Source organism: Manis pentadactyla, chromosome 1 (assembly GCF_030020395.1).
Source record: "Manis pentadactyla isolate mManPen7 chromosome 1, mManPen7.hap1, whole genome shotgun sequence".
Classification (NCBI taxonomy): Eukaryota; Metazoa; Chordata; class Mammalia; order Pholidota; family Manidae; genus Manis; species Manis pentadactyla.
The window spans coordinates 67,898,488-67,916,611 of NC_080019.1; the positions used below are offsets into that span (position 1 = coordinate 67,898,488).

Consider the following 18,124-nt stretch of genomic DNA (forward strand, 5'->3'; position numbering starts at 1 on the left):
CTGTAACATCTATGTTGGTAGTAACTACACTAGTTGGGGTGAGGATTTAATAATGTATAAAACTGTTGAATCACTATGTTGTATACTTGAAACCAATATAATAGAGTATATCAACTATACTTCAATAATAAACATCAACAACAAAAAGGAAAATATCTTTTCAAACTATTGCAAATCTCCAAAAAATGTTCCAATGTATTGGTTGAAAAAAATCCACATATATGTGGACCTGCACAGTTCAAACCTGTGTTGTTCAAGGGTCAAACTGCACCTTTTTTCTGAAATATTTCTTGTATACTGTTATCCAGGCTACTAATGTATCTCCTTTCACTGAACGTTCTTTCCTTCCATTCATCAACTGAATTGTTTAATTAAGAAGTATTTTAGATATGGACCCCCATGTTCATTGCAGCATTATTTACAATAACCAATATATGGAAACAAGTGTGTGTTGACGGATGAAAGGAAATGTGATACATATACATACACACAAAATGGAATATTACTCAGCCACTAAAAGAAGGAAATCTTACGAGTGGCAGCCTAGAGGGCATTATGTTAAATGAAGTAAGAGTAGGACATTTATGGTCACTTATGATGTCATTTATATGGAGAGTCAAAAAAACTAAACAAAACACTGAGCTGCTAGATAAAAGAACAGTTTAGTGGTTGCCAGAAGCAGGAGGCATGTCAAAAGTACAAACCTGCCATTATAAAAATAAATAAGTCATATGCATGTAATGGGCAGTATGGTGATTATGGTTAATAATACTGTATTTCATATTTGAAAGTTGCTAAGAGTAGATCTTAAAAGTTTTCACAAGAAAAAAGATAACTACCTATGGTAACCGATCTTAACTAGACTTATTGATATCATTTTCTAGTATATACAAATATTTGAATCACTGTATTGTATGTGTGAAACTAATATTATGTAATGTGTGACTTTTACTTCAAAAAGATCTTTTAAAAAATAAAAATAGTTTAATTCTCTAGAGGCTTTCTAAATTTTATTTTGTGCCACCCTTGAATCTTTTGAAGTGTACTTACTTAGGCTTTCCTAAGTGTTGATTTTTCTGCCTCCTTTTTCTCCTCCTTCTGTTAGGCCTGTTTTGAGGATTATATTCTTTGTTTTCTCCCTGGGGCCCAGGTCTGGTTGTTGTGGAGCAGTCAATGGCTGAATCCCATAGTTGGTGTAAAGCAAGAAGGACTCTACCTTGTGGGCTTTTGTGATACAGATACAGCAGGCAGTCTTCTGAGATACCTTTGAGAAGCGTCTTATCTGTCCACTCTACTACTCTCTTCAGTCTACCTGCACACCCCCAGTCTCAAGGGTGGGAAGATTCAGGCAGCCCCTTCCATTCCTTTTTTTATTTTTTTTAGGGCTTAGGAAACCCTGTAACACTCATGTAACACCAAAATTACAGTAGCTCTCTTTCCTGGAATATCAGCAGAACTCATGACTTCACTCATAACTAAGGCTTTCCTAGAAGCAATTTGGCCTAGAAAAGACAAACAGCCATAAATTACAAATATTCAGATAGTGTGTTCACAGATTTTCTCATTCTCTGCCTTGTGAATTTCCATTTCTCTACGAAAATTCTTTTTAGCTAGAGGGTGTGAATTTTAGGCTACTTGTAGGCTAAATGTTTAAAACCTCTAGTTGGGTTCAACTGTCAGTTTTGTGGCTCAAACAAAATGACATAATTTGATGATGCCAAGAGTCCATATTAGATTTTTTTCTTTCAAAAGCTAATGAGTGTACTCTATAAAATACAATTAATAGAAAGTTCATAGTTAAACTAGAAGAAACAGAATTGTATTTTGAGATATGAAGAGCTAATTTTGGACCTCTTAATGAAATGCTTATGTTTTTGAAATTCCTAAAAATTCTATTCAAAATCCTTGAAATATGCTATGTGAAACAGGTATCTTGATTAGTTGATTTGAATTCAATGGCAGGTATCCTTTCTAGGCTAAATTTCTTTAACTTTTTTTGTTTTCTATTTCAAATCATCTCAACTAGTACCCATGTACAACAAAACTATAGAACTTATTTTGAATGTATGACTTAGAATAATGAATTAAATACTGGTTCTAAATAATAATTTTGAGCATCTTTAGAGTTACTTAGTTGTGGAAGATCAAAACAAACAAAAAATAAAGCCATTAATATACCTTTGTAGTCACCTTCAATTTCTGTCCACATCTACTTTGAGAAAAAGGTTCTGAATAAGGTTCCTTTACAGGTAGGAGGAAAAAAAAATGCTCAAACTGAGATCATATGTCATATTTAACATGTTCTTCTTTTTATCCCTTCTAGGACAGTGGTGATTATCCCCTTACCATGCCCGGACCTCAGTGGAAAAAATTTCGTTCAAACTTTTGTGAATTTATTGGAGTCCTGATTCGACAGTGTCAGTATAGCATAATTTATGATGAGTATATGATGGACACAGTAATCTCCCTTTTGACTGGTTTATCAGACTCCCAGGTCAGAGCTTTTAGGCATACAAGTACCCTTGCTGGTAAGTAACCAAAGTTTTATTTCCCTTCCGTTAAATTTTGTTAAGTATGTTCTGTCATATATTAATTTAAATTAATTACTGTGCTCTTGAAAAAAATCATCCCTCTCCCCCAAATTCATTTGAATGGTTTGTGTTAATCTGTTAAGATTAAAATGTATACTTGTTTTGATAACTGGCATTTGATAGCCTTGAGAATGAAAACTGAAAAATTCTGGCAAATGTCAGCAAATATATCTCTGAATGTTTAGTTATTTTCCTACATCCCTATTTTATAACCATAGAAATTTAAGGAGTCCAGTAGGACGTATTCTTTGGTAAATCCAAAGAATAAAAGTTGATAATCCAAATTCATAGTACTTTTTAATATTTAATTAAATTGCTTTATTGCTCATTGTTACTATACATAAGTGTATAAATATTAATTTGTTTATATATTTTAAACACTTCCATCTAATTGTAAAGGTAATTGCTACCTAGTTGCCAATCCTATTCCTAGTCTAACCCTCCTAAGCATATGTAGACATAATGTGTCTAAAATCAGTTCATTTAGGTAAACTATAGATAATCTACAGAACTGTTAAGATTACAGTTTTTACTTCTTTCATTTTAGAATTATCTAGACAGTTTCTCAGCTAAGTACATTCATTTTTCCCTTGTTTTTCCCTCAACTATTTTAACTGTACTTACCTAAAATGACTGTTTTTCATGATATGAAGCATGTGTGTGTGTGCCTGTATGTGTACATGCACATATGTTTAAATATTTCTGAATTTCATCCTTTTTATTAGTAACTTTGTCTATGTTCATCTTACACATTACCACAACAAAAATCAAATTTAATTTCATTAATTGCATTTCACCTTGCATTTAAATTTCTCAGTGATCTAATTTATTTAAAGCGTTGGTTCTCTAGCTTCAGCATGCATCGGGATCACCTGCAGGGCTTACTGAAACAGGCTGCTTGCGCTAACCCCCAGAGTTCAACCGATTTCAAGGTGATGGTGATGCTGGTACTTTGGAGACTGCACGTTGCAAATCCCTGATTATAAATTATGTCATTTTTCTGGGCTTAACTTGTTTCCTAAAGCCAATGTGATGATATTACCTGTGTCATTCATTCATATTTTTCCCCACTCCCTTTTTCCATTTTTTTTTTCACTTAATGTAGTTAATCCATATTAGTGTTCATTATTCTCTTAGTTTTAGTCTATATGAAACATGGTTTATTTTCTTTTGAGACTGTCCTTTTCCTCATTATGGAAAACAGAAAGATCTTTTATCCAATTTGATCTTATTTTTAAAAAGTGAAATGAAAACACTATTATAGGAACAATTTCTATACAGAATCAACATCAAACACAATTTATTCTGTGTCTTGAGTATCCTCTACTTTATTAGAAAGAAAAAGAGATCTTGTACCCAGTTGTATCTTTTTATAAAAAAATGCTACTCATTATTAAAAAATTATCTGATACATACTATCTTTATAATTTCATGACTTTTAGTGTCTTCTGCATTTTGTCCTTGGATTTTTCTTTTCTTTGTATTTTCAATTTACTTTTCATCTTACTTTCTTCTATTTGCAGTAATGCCCATTTAACTGGCTGTCAGATGTACAGGAATTGCAGTGATTGAAGTAAAACCTAGACATAAGATAGAATTACTTCTGAATAGCCAAAGTGCTATCATAAAATATTATCTGGTTTCTCAAGGCCAAGAGAGGAGAAGCAACAAATGAATGGAGGTTAGACCCTATCCTGCTGATGATAGAATTGTGAAATAACAATTCATAACAAAAAGAAAAAAAATTTGCTTATAGATATCAAGATAGAGCGCAAGCTACCTCTCTTTAGGCCAGAAACCTGTGGGCACTCTGTACAAAAATTAAATATATGCCACATACTCTATGTAAGAACACAATAGAAGGAATAATATATTATAGAAATATACAGAATATTTTTACTTGCAATGTTTCAGTTTCCTGAAAAATGTGCTTTAATTCATTTGCATTTGTCCTTCACTGCCATGTATATGAACTATTACTGTATTTTACTGGCTTTATGATGGACTGTTTCACCTCTCCTTTCATTGGCCCATTTTCAGTGGCTTTTATTGTTGTATTGCTTTGGTAACCTGTATGTGCTAATTTTATGTGTGCTTAAATATATTTTAATTATGGCTTTAGTTCTTTTGAGTTGAGTTGAGTAGCTCCCCTCCTCTTTCCAGTGCCATTCCATCTTTTCCCACAATTTATCTCTGATCATGATAGCTTTTAAAACTGAGTGGTTAAATGCCATTTTGTTTTCACCTAAGCTCTTTAAGTATTATCATCTAGCCTATTTGAATTTGAAATCATTTTTCAAAATCAGATGTCAAGAAAAATGCAAGATCAGTGTAATGTTTATACTGATTTTTCAAAAGCTACAACCTATTTTTTAAGTCATTCTCAAATTTACTTCAAAATATTACTGTAATTGCTGTATGTTTACATTAATGATCTTATCTTCCAAGGCACAGTTTTATGAATTGTGAGACATATCCATCACCTATTCTTCAACAAAGCAGAAATCTTGCAGAGCACTTAATTTCAGGCTGGATGCTAAATATCTATCTTTTCAAGAATTTTCCTGTTCTCACTTGCCCTATTCTCTGTTTTTTGCTTTTTGTTTTCTTTTATGGTATGTGTGCAAGGGGTAGATTAAAAGGTAATCATTTGTATTCACTTTACAGGACGAGTCTTGGGGACTAGATAAAATGGGCAGGAACATTTAATCCTCTGCTTCAAAGACTATGTGCATGGACAGTTACAAGGCAGTTATGGCCAGATATGATTATCGGCTTTGGAATAAAATACTCCTTGACATTGCTTATATCTTAGCTGAGAAGAGAGACAATCAGGTTAGTTGTTTTGTAGGGTACAGAGTTCGAGAGCTTTTTAAGTCATCAAGAGTGGTCTTACCAGTAGTACTTTTAATCTGTTTTCCAAATAACCCATTTTCTTGTTAACAATTAAATAATGTGTCCCTAATGTCAGTGTTTATGCATTGCGTTTAATTGTATGCTTTTACTGCATTTTTATTAAAAATTTTAATCATCCTGTGGTTCTTCAGGTCTGTTAATTCTACAATTACAAGTAGTCTCATTTTTCCATTGAAGGTAAACTGTACTTCTCCCCTTTTTCTGGAATTCTTTTCACCATTAAATTGAACAGACTATTATCAATTTAATTTTATGTTCTCCTTGTTATTTTTTTTCTGCCCTCTGTTGGAATTTTAAAACATGCTCTCCTGTTTGTTTGACACATCTTAATAAAGAAGCTTCAGTACCTTTTGAACTATGAATTGGAGTACCTTTTGAACGATTAATCTTCAGAATTAAGTGCCCTTATTTCTGTTCTAAATAGCTATCTCAGTTGAACCTATAAATCATAGTTGGTAAATTTAATTTAAATAACATTTTGTCATTATTTTGGTGTATTTACAATCTGAGACTGGGCACATTTTTTCCCATTTATTTTCAGAAGAAAATAATCCCCCCCCTCCCAAGTCAAAAATAGGTTGGATTCCTTTTGTTGTACCACTGTGTTGTTTGGTATTATGAAGATAATTCCACTCTGAGAAAATCTATCTTTCAGATTTATAGTTATATTAGTCTTAAGCATTTGCTTTTTAATTTATGCTAATCCTTTTTTAAAGTTGTTGACTTCAAATTTTTGTAGAAGGCAATTTGCAGGATGAGTAATGTTGGTTTAACTTACTAATTTTTTGCTGTTTTCTCACTACATAATTTTCTAAGTGTTACAAATAGATTAATACAGCTACCTCTCACTTCTAAGGTGAAAATGCTAATTTGAACAAAGGGGGATTCAGAATATAAAATTTCTATTAATAATGCCATGGTGATTGTTTCTGTTCTGTTTTTTTCTATAGTCAATTTTAGAGAAGTTAGAAAATGTGGTTAAGATCATCATATGACAGTCAAGTGACCTCAGTATGCTTAGAGACCAGTCTTCACTAGAGGTTAACGATAGGTCACTCTTAGAGTCTTGGGGGAGTAAACATTTCTTTATACCTTATTATTTGGCATTATTATGCTGACATTGTTAATTTTATATTGACATATGAATCATTGTTGATTGACATTTCTTACAAAATCAGCATCTCTGAGGAAAGATCTGGTACTTTTTTCTCCTATCGTAAACTGAAAATCATTGCCTCAGTAAAGTGACATCTTTTCTTTGGCTTTCAGTTGCTTAAACCAGAAGGGATTCTGGGCCGTCTCAATCCATATCCTTCTCTACCTTTTACTAGATGGGTAACTTGGACAAGTCCTTAATTTATCTGGCCTCACTTTCTTCATATGCAAAGTGAGGAAGACAATGATATAACCTCATTAAAAGAAATTAGGAGTTTGGACTAGTGCCAGACATTTAGTAAGCTGCTGCTATTATTCTATAATGACAAGAACTAATAGTGTTTGAGATGTTTCCCTTCATTTATGTTTTTACTCAGAATTTATTGAACACCTACTCTATTTTAGCAAGAAAAGACATTACAAATGGGAAAATCAGAACTTTCAAAAACTGCTATGAAAACTAATATCATGCATTTTCATTTTCATTTTACTTATCTTTTGGCTCTTAGGTCCCATTTTCTATTTATTAAATCAGTAAGTATTTTAAAACTCTTAACCAGACATAGTATTTCTGGTTTCTCTGGTTAGGACTTGAAAAATTTAGGTCAGTCTGGCATCATCAAAAAGCAGACCATAGAGCATAGGTAATCTCTCTTATTTGTATTTTTTCTTACATGCATTTATTTTTATTTTCCTAGAGTTTTGCCTTCTCAATGCTTTCTACTTTCACCATTGCAGTTTTTTTATCACCCATGTTTTTTTGCATCCCTCCTCTAGATACAACTCTACTTTACAGTTTTCTAGAGTTTGTGTATAGCTAATTTTTGGTGTTCTCATGGGACTAATGCCCAATAATTGACCAAATGTGTGAATGCCACTATATTGTATAACTGTACCCATAAAATATAGTGAACTTTAAAAATGCAATTATTCTTTCAAATCTGTAAATACAGGTATCTAGAGTAGTGTTTAAAGTTTTCTAGTAAACAACTATCATTTTCTTAAAGTATTTCTTTAACTTCATATCATCAAGTATAAAATTTAGCTTTTTGGGGGACCAGTTTTTTTTTTACTAAGGTATCATTGATAAACAATCTTATGAAGGTTTCACATGAGCAACATTGTGGTTACTACGTTCACCCATACTATGAAGTCCCACCCTCATATCCCATTGCAGTCACTGTCCATCAGCATACTAAGATGCTATAGAGTCACTACTTGTCTTCTCTGCACTATACTACTTTCCCCGTGCCCCCCCTACATTATGTGCGCTAATCATAGTGCCCCTTCATCCCCTTCTACCTCCCTCCCCACCCGCCCTCCCAGCCCCTTTCCCTTTGGTAACCACTAGTCCCTTTTTGGAGTCTGTGAGTCTGCTACTGTTTTGTTCCTTCAGTTTTGCTTTGCTGTTATACTTTAAAAATGAGTGAAATTATTTGGTACTTGTCTTTCTCCATCTGGCATATTTCACTGAGCATAATACCTTCTAGCTTCATCCATGTTGTTGCAAATGGTGGGATTTGTTTTCTTCTTATGGCTGAATAATATTCCATTGTGTATGTGAACCACATCTTCTTTATCCACTCATCTACTGATGAACACTTAGGTTGCTTCCCTATCTTGGCTATTGTACATAGTGCTGTGATAAACACAGGGGTGCATATGTCTTTTTGAATCTAGGATCTTGTTTTCTTCGGATAAATTCCTGAGTCAAATGGTATTTCTATTCTTAGTTTTTTGAGGAACCTCCATATTGCTTTCCACAATAGTTGAATTAATTTACATTCCCACCAGCAGGATAGGAGGGTTCCCCTATCTCCGCATCCTTGCCAGCGTTTGTTGTTCCTAGTCTTTTGGATGTTGGTCATCCTAACTGGTGTGAAGTGATATCTCATTGTAGTTTTAATTTGCATTTCCCTGATAATTAGCTATGTGGAGCATCTTTTCACGTGCCTTTTGACCATCTGAATTTCTTCTTCAGAGAAGTGTCTGTTCAGATCCTCCACCCATTTTTTAATTAGGTTATTTGCATTTTGGGTGTTGAGGCATTTGAGCTCTCTATATATTTTGGATGTTAACCCCTTGTCAGATATGTTGTTTATGAATATTTTCTGCGATAATGTAGGATGCCTTTTTTTCCTGCTGATGGTGTCCTTTGCTGTACAGAAGCTTTTTGATTTGATGTAGTTCCATTTGTTCATTTTTGCTTTTGTTTCCCTTGCCCAAGGAGATGTGTTAAGGAAAACGTTGCTCATGTTTATATTCAAGACATTTTTGCCTAAGTTTTCTTATAAGAGTTTTGTGGTTTGGTGACTTACATTCAGGTCTTTTATCCATTTCGAGTTTACTTTTCTGTATGGAGCTTGACAGTAGTCCAATTTCATTGTCTTACATGTAGCTGTCCAATTTTGCCAACACCAGTGGGGAACCAGTTTTTGTAAAGAAATCAGGATTTTTAAAAATCATTTTACAAACACTGTAAATTGTCTTTTGTATATTATCTTAGTGACTGACCTTAGACAAGTTAATTATTTCTGTGCTTCATTTTCCTCATCTATATAGTTTGATACTATTGATACTAATAGTCTTATAGGAGTGTTGTGAGACTTAAATAAAATAATTCATGTTAAATGTTTAATATATACAAGTCACCCAATAATTGATCTTATGACTATGATAGAATGACAAAGCTTACTTGATTTAGTTTTAAGGAGGGCTGAGAAATTGAGAACATTTTTTGTAGATTTTAATATTAACATTGTACATTTAAGCATTTTCTGTACATGTCAAATAACATGTAGTATTTATAGAGAATTCACAAAAGGAAAAAAGTACAAAAATCAAAATTAGCAATAATTATACTACCTCCAAATTGTGCCATGACATGTTGGTATTTCCTTTTTTTCCTCATATACATATTTATAAAGGTTTTGTTTTATTTTTAAACAAATAATAATGTTATCAGTTTTGTGGCATGTATTTCTGTGCTTTTAATTTTTTATAATTAGTTTAACATGGCTGACTCATTTTCTAAAATCTTTGATGTCCTTTAAGTTATTTACCTTTGCTGCCATTGTTTGGATCCTTCATCTTTTGTTGGATCCCCTATCATTCTCATTCTCATTCTCATTCTTATATTCTCTCTCTCTCTCTCTCTCTCTCTCAATTTATTGTCTCCATTTTGGATAGCATATCTTTGACAGCTTCTTGAGCAAAGAGTGTTGGGGAAGTATATTTGAGACCTTACATCCCTGAAAAGTATATTTAATTGACCCAATGTACAATTCATCATTGAAAATTATCTTCAAAATATTTCCTCTACCTTCCAATGCTGCTATTGAGAAGTTCAAGCTGTTTCAACTTTTGATTCTGACCCTGTTTCTTGTCTTTAGAAGCTTTTAGACTTTTCTCTTTGTTTCTGGTTTTTGAAATATCAGTGTGATGTACCCTGATGTATATAATTTTTTTTCCCACTCATTGTTGTGGGCTCTCTTTGTTTAATTGCTTGGATACTAATCTCTTGAATCAGTTCTGAGTTTCTTACTATTTCTCTTCTAATTTCCATTTGTTAGCCATGTCATTTTTCTTGTGTTCCTCAATTTTGCTGAACTTAATTTTGACCATAATTTTAAGTTTTCTAAGAGTTCTTACTCTTCAAGTCTTTTTTTAAACATTGTTTTGTTGATGTAGTATTGTCTGTTATCTCTTTGACAATCATAATTATCCTGAAATTTGTTTCTGCTCCCTACTCTCACCTTTTCTCTTCTCATTCTCTCCTTTTATCATTATCTTCATGTTGGAAACTTTTCTTCAAATTTCTGTTCCTTGGCTCTGTGCTCATTGCTGAGAATGAGATACTAAAATGCCGATTGCCAGAGAGGGTAAGTGTTGTGTTGTGTTGTGTTGTGTTGGGACAGGATAAAGCAGTGACTCTGGCTTCTTTTGTGGGCATCATTGTAGGATAGTCAGCTAACATTTTCATTCTAGTCCCTAAATTGTTGGTATTGGTAATTATTTTCCTTGGAGCAGTTCAGCTTCTTTACAGAAGGGTCTTTTCAATCTTCTTAAGTTTGGTTATTGTCTAGCACTTGGGAGTTTGGCAGTATTAAGTAGTACTCTGCACTTTCACACAAATTCCTTCTCTGTGTCTAATGATTCCAAATCTCTGTCTTATTTTTTTTAGAAAATAAACCTATGGACTTTGAAGATGGGTGTGTGGTGGAAGAATTGCCTGACTGCCTAGGCTGGAGTGAAGATTTGGGGATTTAATTAATTACTATTCAAACTTTGAAATAATTCTCTTTTCAGACCATATCTCACTCCATCTTTGGTATAATCTAGTACTTCTGATTCCTGAATGCTTCTGGGTTCTACAGAGCAAAAAAGTTTTTTTTCCTCTTAGGTATAATTGTCAGGCTTTTTCAGCCTTTTGGTTTGATTTGTATGGTCTCTGCTCATCTTTCTGCTTCCCATATGCATGTACTAATATATTGTGATTTGGGGTTGCAGGCATTTTTCTGGATTTATTGAAGATGAAAATTGTTTTCTCGTTATTTTTGTTTGGTTTTAAAAGAATGTGAATGGTTAAATCTTCATCATTTGGAAAGTAAGATTGTTGTAGACTTTTTAAGTTTTTTTTTAACTGAAGTTGGAATATAATCCTACCTCTCTTAATAATTTAGTTTATGTCATTATCAGACATGTTTCCAGGGGTTACAGTATTGGTTTTCAAAAGTGTAGTAGGTATCAAAAAAAAAGTAAAGTAGGTATCACTAAATATAAATGCAGTTTTTTAGTTTTCATTTTTATATTTAGGGACACATAAATGCAAGTTGTTTGATATTGATTAAAATGGTCTATGTCCATTATCTTAATTTCAGTATCCCATTTCCCAGTAACTACTTCCAGTGTTCCAGTGTTTTTCTTCTATGTTCCCAGCTCCAGTATTGTTTTTCTTCTGTTTGGACTTTAAATCCTTTGATGCTGTATATTTAGTGTACTTCCCCTTCTCACTTCCTCCACTTTCCTAGCTTAAATTCCATCATCCAGAACTGTTATGATCACATCCTTCTTTACACCCTCAAAATCCTTGCCACTCTCTCCCTCGATCATACCTCTATAAAAACCCCATCTTATCTCCTGCTCCACACCTTCACCAGAACAGCTGAAAGTGGCTAAAGAAAAACACATAATCATAGTGGATGTGCTTTACGTTTTTCTCACAAGTGGACCTTTATTTCTGCATATTGCAGTAATTACTGTAATCCTATTTCCTATTACAGTATTCTGCTCCATGGATATTCCCACTTTCTTACAAGATTATTTCATACCTTCTCCTCAGACCTGTAATATATCCTCTGTCCTTTCTTCTTTACACTTAGCTGATTATCTTGATTGCTTAATAGAAGAGAATCCTTCAAGGATTAAATCTACATATCTAGGTGCAGCCATACCCATATACTCTGCTTTTTCTTTTATTACAGTACCCTCTATCTAAGGTCAATCCTTGCCCTTCTGCAGTAGATTCAATTACTATTCACCACCTCAGGAACTTTGCTGTTCAAATTGTTCTCACTCTTTCATGACTTCAGGTTACCCCCTTTTGCTAGATAATTTTTATCATTATACTAATGTGTTGTAATAGCTCTTATCTTTTTAGAAACAGTCTGTAGCATTTAGGGATCTCAGAAACACAGAACAAATAGGAGATATAGTTACTTAAATATATAAACACACATATATAGACATACAAAGATACATGTATTTGGTAAGAGGTGGATTTATTTCAGTGAATTGGCTCACGCATTTGTGTGGGAGCTGGCAAATTGAAGTCTGTCTGTAAGGCAGGCCAGCAAGCTGGAAACAGACAGGAGTTGTGGTCCTAAGGCAGAAATTGCTTCTCCAGGAAACCAGTTTTTCTTTTAAGGTTTTTATTTGACTGGATGAGGCCCGCCACCTTATTTATTTAGGTAAATGGGTAATCTCCTTTACTTAAAACTAACTCAGGATAGATGTTACCATACCTACAATATACATTCACAGTAATACCTAGATTAGTGTTTGATTAAATAACTAGATACTGTAGTGTTACCGACTTGATGCATAATACTGACCATTATATCCTACCTTGTTTCCTCTTGCCCCTCTAGCTACAATCCCTTATCTCTGTTTCTTTAGAGCAAATTTCAGAGAATTGTTTGTTTGCCATCTCTGATCTTTTCACTGTATCTACTCACTGTCTTATTCTTTTTAAACCATTCCAGTCGAGTTCCTATCTCTGCCATTTCACTGCCTCTACTTGTGGAAGTCAGCATTACCTTCTTATAGTCCATATCACTGGGCAGCTCCTACTTGTCAGCTTGAAAGACATAGCTGCTACTTCCTTCCTGAAGCACTGTCTCCAATTGTTTTCTGGAATACTACACTGTCCTAGTGGATCTTAGAAAACTAAATTTTAAATATTATCTTTGGATTCAGTCTTCAGACCTTTTTTTCTTTTCTTTTTATTCACTTCTCAGTGAATAAAATGAAAACCAAAACCATGGTTTCATTATTTCTATTAAAAAATAATGATGATGAGAGAGATAATACAGTCACATGATTTAAAATTTTTTAAAGTTTATATGTGAAATGTCACTCTTCAACCTATAGCTCTCAACCATTAAATTCTCTTCCCTGAAAGCAACCAAACTTGCCATTTTCTTATATAGTTTTCCAAAGATAGGTTATGAATGTAATAGCACATAGATACTCAGTGAGAGGCAGTATAGTGTGTAGTGATTAAGAACTTGAACTATATGTAAAGCATGACTGTAATCAAATTCTGTCTCTGCCAATTCCTGGCTGTGTAACTGGGAAATCTCTTAGCTGACGTGTGTCTCAGGTTTCTCTTATGTAAAAAAGAAATAATTATAATAGTACTTACTTGATAGAATTGTGAGGTATAGATGAATAAGTATGTGTAAAGAGCTTAGAAGGGTGAATGGCACATAAAAGTAGATAACATTCCTTTTTGTATGAATGATAGCATAATACATACTCTGATAGGCATCTTGCTTTTTTTTCCATCAACAAATATCTTGGCAGGCTTTTATTTTCAGCACACAAATCATGTGTCACTTTTCTGATAGCTGACAGCTATCCATTGGATGGATGTGCCATCTAGTTTTATGGCTTTAAATACCATTATCTTTGGTGATGACTTAGAATTGTATTTCTGTAGACATTTCACTTAGGTACCTCATAAGCACAAATTACCTTGCCTTTTCTACTTCTCTTAGTTCCTACATTATAATCTATCATATTCTTTAAACTTTACCTTCAAAATATACTTCACATCTAACCATTTCTCTCTACCTCTTGCTACCACTTTAATCCTAGTCAGCATTGCTTCACTGAGTTGCTCAAAGCCAAAAACTTGAGAATCATCATTACAAAGTTTGGGCAGATATTTTCAGCTCTCTTTCAGTGTTCTCCTGTTTAGTCTCCCTTATTGCACTTTTACTCTCTTATCATCTATTCACAAAGCAGTTTAAAATGTAAATTTGACTATTTCTTACCCACATTATATTCTCCAGTGAGTCTTACCTCATTTAGATGTAATTCCTGAGTCCTCACCAAATCCTGGTAGAACCCACTAGTAACCTTGGCTCTCCATTTTCTCCTCAACCTCACCTCTTGACTATGCCTATTTCTATGCCTCAGCCCCACTTAAATACTTTTCTCTTTTATGAGTGACTTCCTCATGATAGTTGCACTTTTTATTTCCTGTCTGTGGACTGCTGTTCTGTCATATAATCATAGGCTTATTCCCTCACTTCATGCTTAAATATGAGCTCTTCAGAGAGGTCTTTCTTCCTGATAACTCTCTTTACTCTTTTAACCTTCCTACCATACTTTTTTTTTTAACTATACTATGTTTTTCTTTGTAGATTTTCCATTAATTGACAGTTATTCATTTGTATATTATCTATTTGTTAATTGTCTTCTCCTCATAGAATATAAAATTACAAGGGCAGACACTCTGTCTTGTTCACTTTTGTACTTCTGGTATGTAGAACAATGCTCAGTACATGTTGCAGTGATAGATGAATTGGGAAGCACTGAATAAGTGTTTCTTGAACATTCTGTGGTAAAAAATGAATATTTAATTACCAATTTGTGACAACCTAGTAGTTTCGTATAATGTGATAGAATGGATATAAGGAAAAATGAAATGTGTATTTCTTAGTGCCATTTTATTGATATAATAGACATAAGATCACTCAGATTGTTATAAAAATTTCTAAACTTCTTTCAAATTTGTAATGATAATGAACTGGTAATAAGCAAATTGGGGTCAAAACCAACTTGTAGACTACAAACTCTGAGTAACTGCTCTAGAACAAGTTTGCCATTCTACAGCCAGCAGTTTAAATGTGAAGGCTAAATGAAGTGTTATCTTTGGTAGATAAGGAGAAACCACTTAAAAGTCCATGTCACAGAATCCAGGCTGGATTCCTGTAAGATTGTTAATTCATAAAATAATTCTGTTAGTTTACCAGTAAAATTTAATTAGTGCTCACCCCATGCAGGTATGAGTTTTTTTTCAATAGACTCAGTAAAACATCACAATCCCCATGTTATATCTGTGTCATTAAAAAGGAAGTCTCTTTATTTGCTTATATTTGGTATGTGAAATGAACATTGTACTGAAGTTTAAATTTTACAGATTCATAAACATTTATCTCAGTAAATACTGCTATATCCTATCTAATCCTTTAATGAAAATGTATTGACCATTTTGCATTTTTCTTTTAGCATGTTGATTATTTTGTTGTTTATGTATGTAAGGTTGGAGGAGGGTCATTACACAATGACAGTTGGAATTGGGAATTCGGTTCACAGGGAGATACATAGCTGAAAGTAAAACCCATTAAGTTCAAGGCAATGCATGTCTCAGCTTCCACTGGCAAATTCCAGCCAAGGTTGTTGTTAATTTTAATGCTTTCCAACTCCTTGATCTTAATGCTTTCGAACTCCTTGATGTTCAAGTCATTTTGTTTTAGGGATCTAGAAGTATATACTGAAGTTTCATTGGGTATGACTTTGTATGCTTAGGACAAGCTCTTTTAAACTATTATCCCTGAGGTGGGCATTTTGAATGCCCCAGATGCCTCCTGTCTTTGAGCTATTTTCATTTTTTTCTACAGATTAATTCCTAAAATACTTTTAACCTTCAGAGTATCACCAGATATTCTAACAATAAAAAATGCTGTAAAATTACTAGTCCACATTTCACAGCACAAGAATATTTCTCAGTTGACTTTATTGAGACACTATATCTAAGGAAAAGGGAAACATTTTCATTAAATGCATTTCTTAGTGGTCACAAACTTAAATACATTTTGTTTTCAGGAATTTTATCTTTACTTTGGTTTAAGGCAACAGCAATCACTATTACTAACATGGAATTGGCCAAAATACAGTGTTTCAGATTAACAAATTATGTGTGTGTGTGTAGGTAGGTAGGTAGGTAGAGATATAGCAACATGTCTTTATGTTTGTACTTAAAGAGAAACAGTCAAGTCTTAAAAGAAATGCATACTCATATTTAGCTATAGATATGTTTGCAAATGAGTGTATCATTTCCTCCAAAAAACTGATCAGTTCATTTTTTGTAGCTCAACATTTGTTTTTATTGATGAATATACTAAAAGGGAGAAAAATGGAAATTATTTTCCTCCAGACTCTCTTCCTTTGCTAATATTCCTACACTCTTAACCATCCCAGTAATGAAAATAAGTAAGAATAGATAAAAGTTTTAAGGTTTATGTCATTACTTGAAAGAGAAGATAACATATTTAACAAAATTTAGGATAAAAGTGAATATTTAAAGGTACATTAACACAGTAACTTGGGAAAATAGGTCAATCAGAACACATTTTTAATGAATTTGTTGATTTTGGTAGGATTGGTCTATTTTTCAAGGTTTGAAGGTTATGCCTTTCACTGAGGTGAGAAACAGAGAAAGGACCAACTTTGTTGGTAAAGATCGTGAATTGATTGTAAACATGTAAGATCCTTTGACACATCTCAGTAAAGGTATTCAGGAAGTAATTTGTATACACAGAACTGGTGATCATCAATAGGTTTAATTAGTATTCCTATTTCCTCACTAGAGTGCGTGTATTTGACAGCTGGGGAGAAGGGTTGTCAAAGATACTACTTTAATCCTTCCTGCTGATAATTAGGATGAGACTTTTTAAGTGGGAAATGTTAAAAGCCAAGATATAGGAACACTGAGGTAGAGAAAAGTATATTGCAGACTAAGATGACAAGTTCATTTCTATAAAATAATTATTTTAATTTAAATTATGCCTGATTGTAAAACCTGCAAACTGACTAGTCTCCTCCCTTCAACCATCTCTGTTATAAATTTGTAGTCTTAGTGATAAAGGTCTGAATCATAGATGAATACTGTGGTCTTCCTTTACTTCATAGCCATGAAGCTCATGACTGCTCTGGTGAATGTTGCCTTAAACCTCAGTATTCATCAGGATAATACCCAGAGACAATATGAAGCTGAGAGAAATAAAATGATTGGGAAGAGAGCCAATGAAAGGTTAGAGTTACTACTTCAGAAACGCAAAGAGGTAAGTTTCATGGTAACTGAGATTTTTATGTTCTGTAAATGTGTAATAAATATATCAGTTTTTATATTCTCTGTAAAAAGATTTGTATTTTTAAATTTAATTTTTTTAAGTCAGATTATCTAATCTTAAAGGTTTTGAATGAAACTGAAACATTGAACCAGTGATTTTCTGAGTGCTGTCTGATGGTAGAATCACAGAGCAATCCTACTGTTGAAAGGTGGTCTATGAGTTAGGTGATTATCAGGCTTTGAGCTCAGAAAGCACAATAAATACTAATATCAGAACTGAGGGCCAGCAAAGCTGTATTTCCAGGAGAAAGCCAAAGACAACATATTAGCTGATGTATAAGTCATTCCTGTGAATAAAATTGGCTCCAGTTTTACAATTAAATTTTCATATACAGGTTGAAAGTGAACTTAAACTTGGATTTTAGTAGGTGACATTTTTATTTGTCTCATAGGAAATAAGTATTTAGATTTGCAGTATTAGTCTACATTTTAAGTTGAAAAAAGAATAATGTCACATTGCCTCAAGTAAATTGCTTTCAGTGAATAATGGGTTATAATAGGCAACAAGAAGCAACAAACTAAATAAATGTTGCTGTAACAACCACCACAAACTGACTGGCTTAAAGAACAGAAATCTATCGATAATCTTACAGTCCTTAATAGGCTAGAAGTCAAAAATAACACACTCTTTACATGGCCTTATCCCTGTGTGTGTGTGTATCTCCCAGTTTCTCCTTTCTATAAAGAAATTAGTCATACTGGATTTGGCGCCCACCCTACTCTGGAACGACCCCATCTTAACTACTTATATCTGTCACAA

At 33.3% G+C, this 18,124-nt stretch overlaps 1 protein-coding gene across 2 annotated transcripts in view; it reads left to right on the forward strand.

Annotated features, from left to right (window-relative positions):
- The window catches only part of STAG1 (STAG1 cohesin complex component), a 463,391-nt gene that overhangs the window by 295,908 nt on the left and 149,359 nt on the right, over positions 1-18,124 (forward strand). For both annotated transcript variants that reach the window (XM_036877372.2, XM_057498066.1), the window contains 2 exons: positions 2,324-2,528; positions 17,145-17,296. In XM_036877372.2, coding sequence (XP_036733267.1) covers positions 2,324-2,528; positions 17,145-17,296 — 357 coding nt within the window. The remainder of the gene's footprint in view (positions 1-2,323; positions 2,529-17,144; positions 17,297-18,124) is intronic.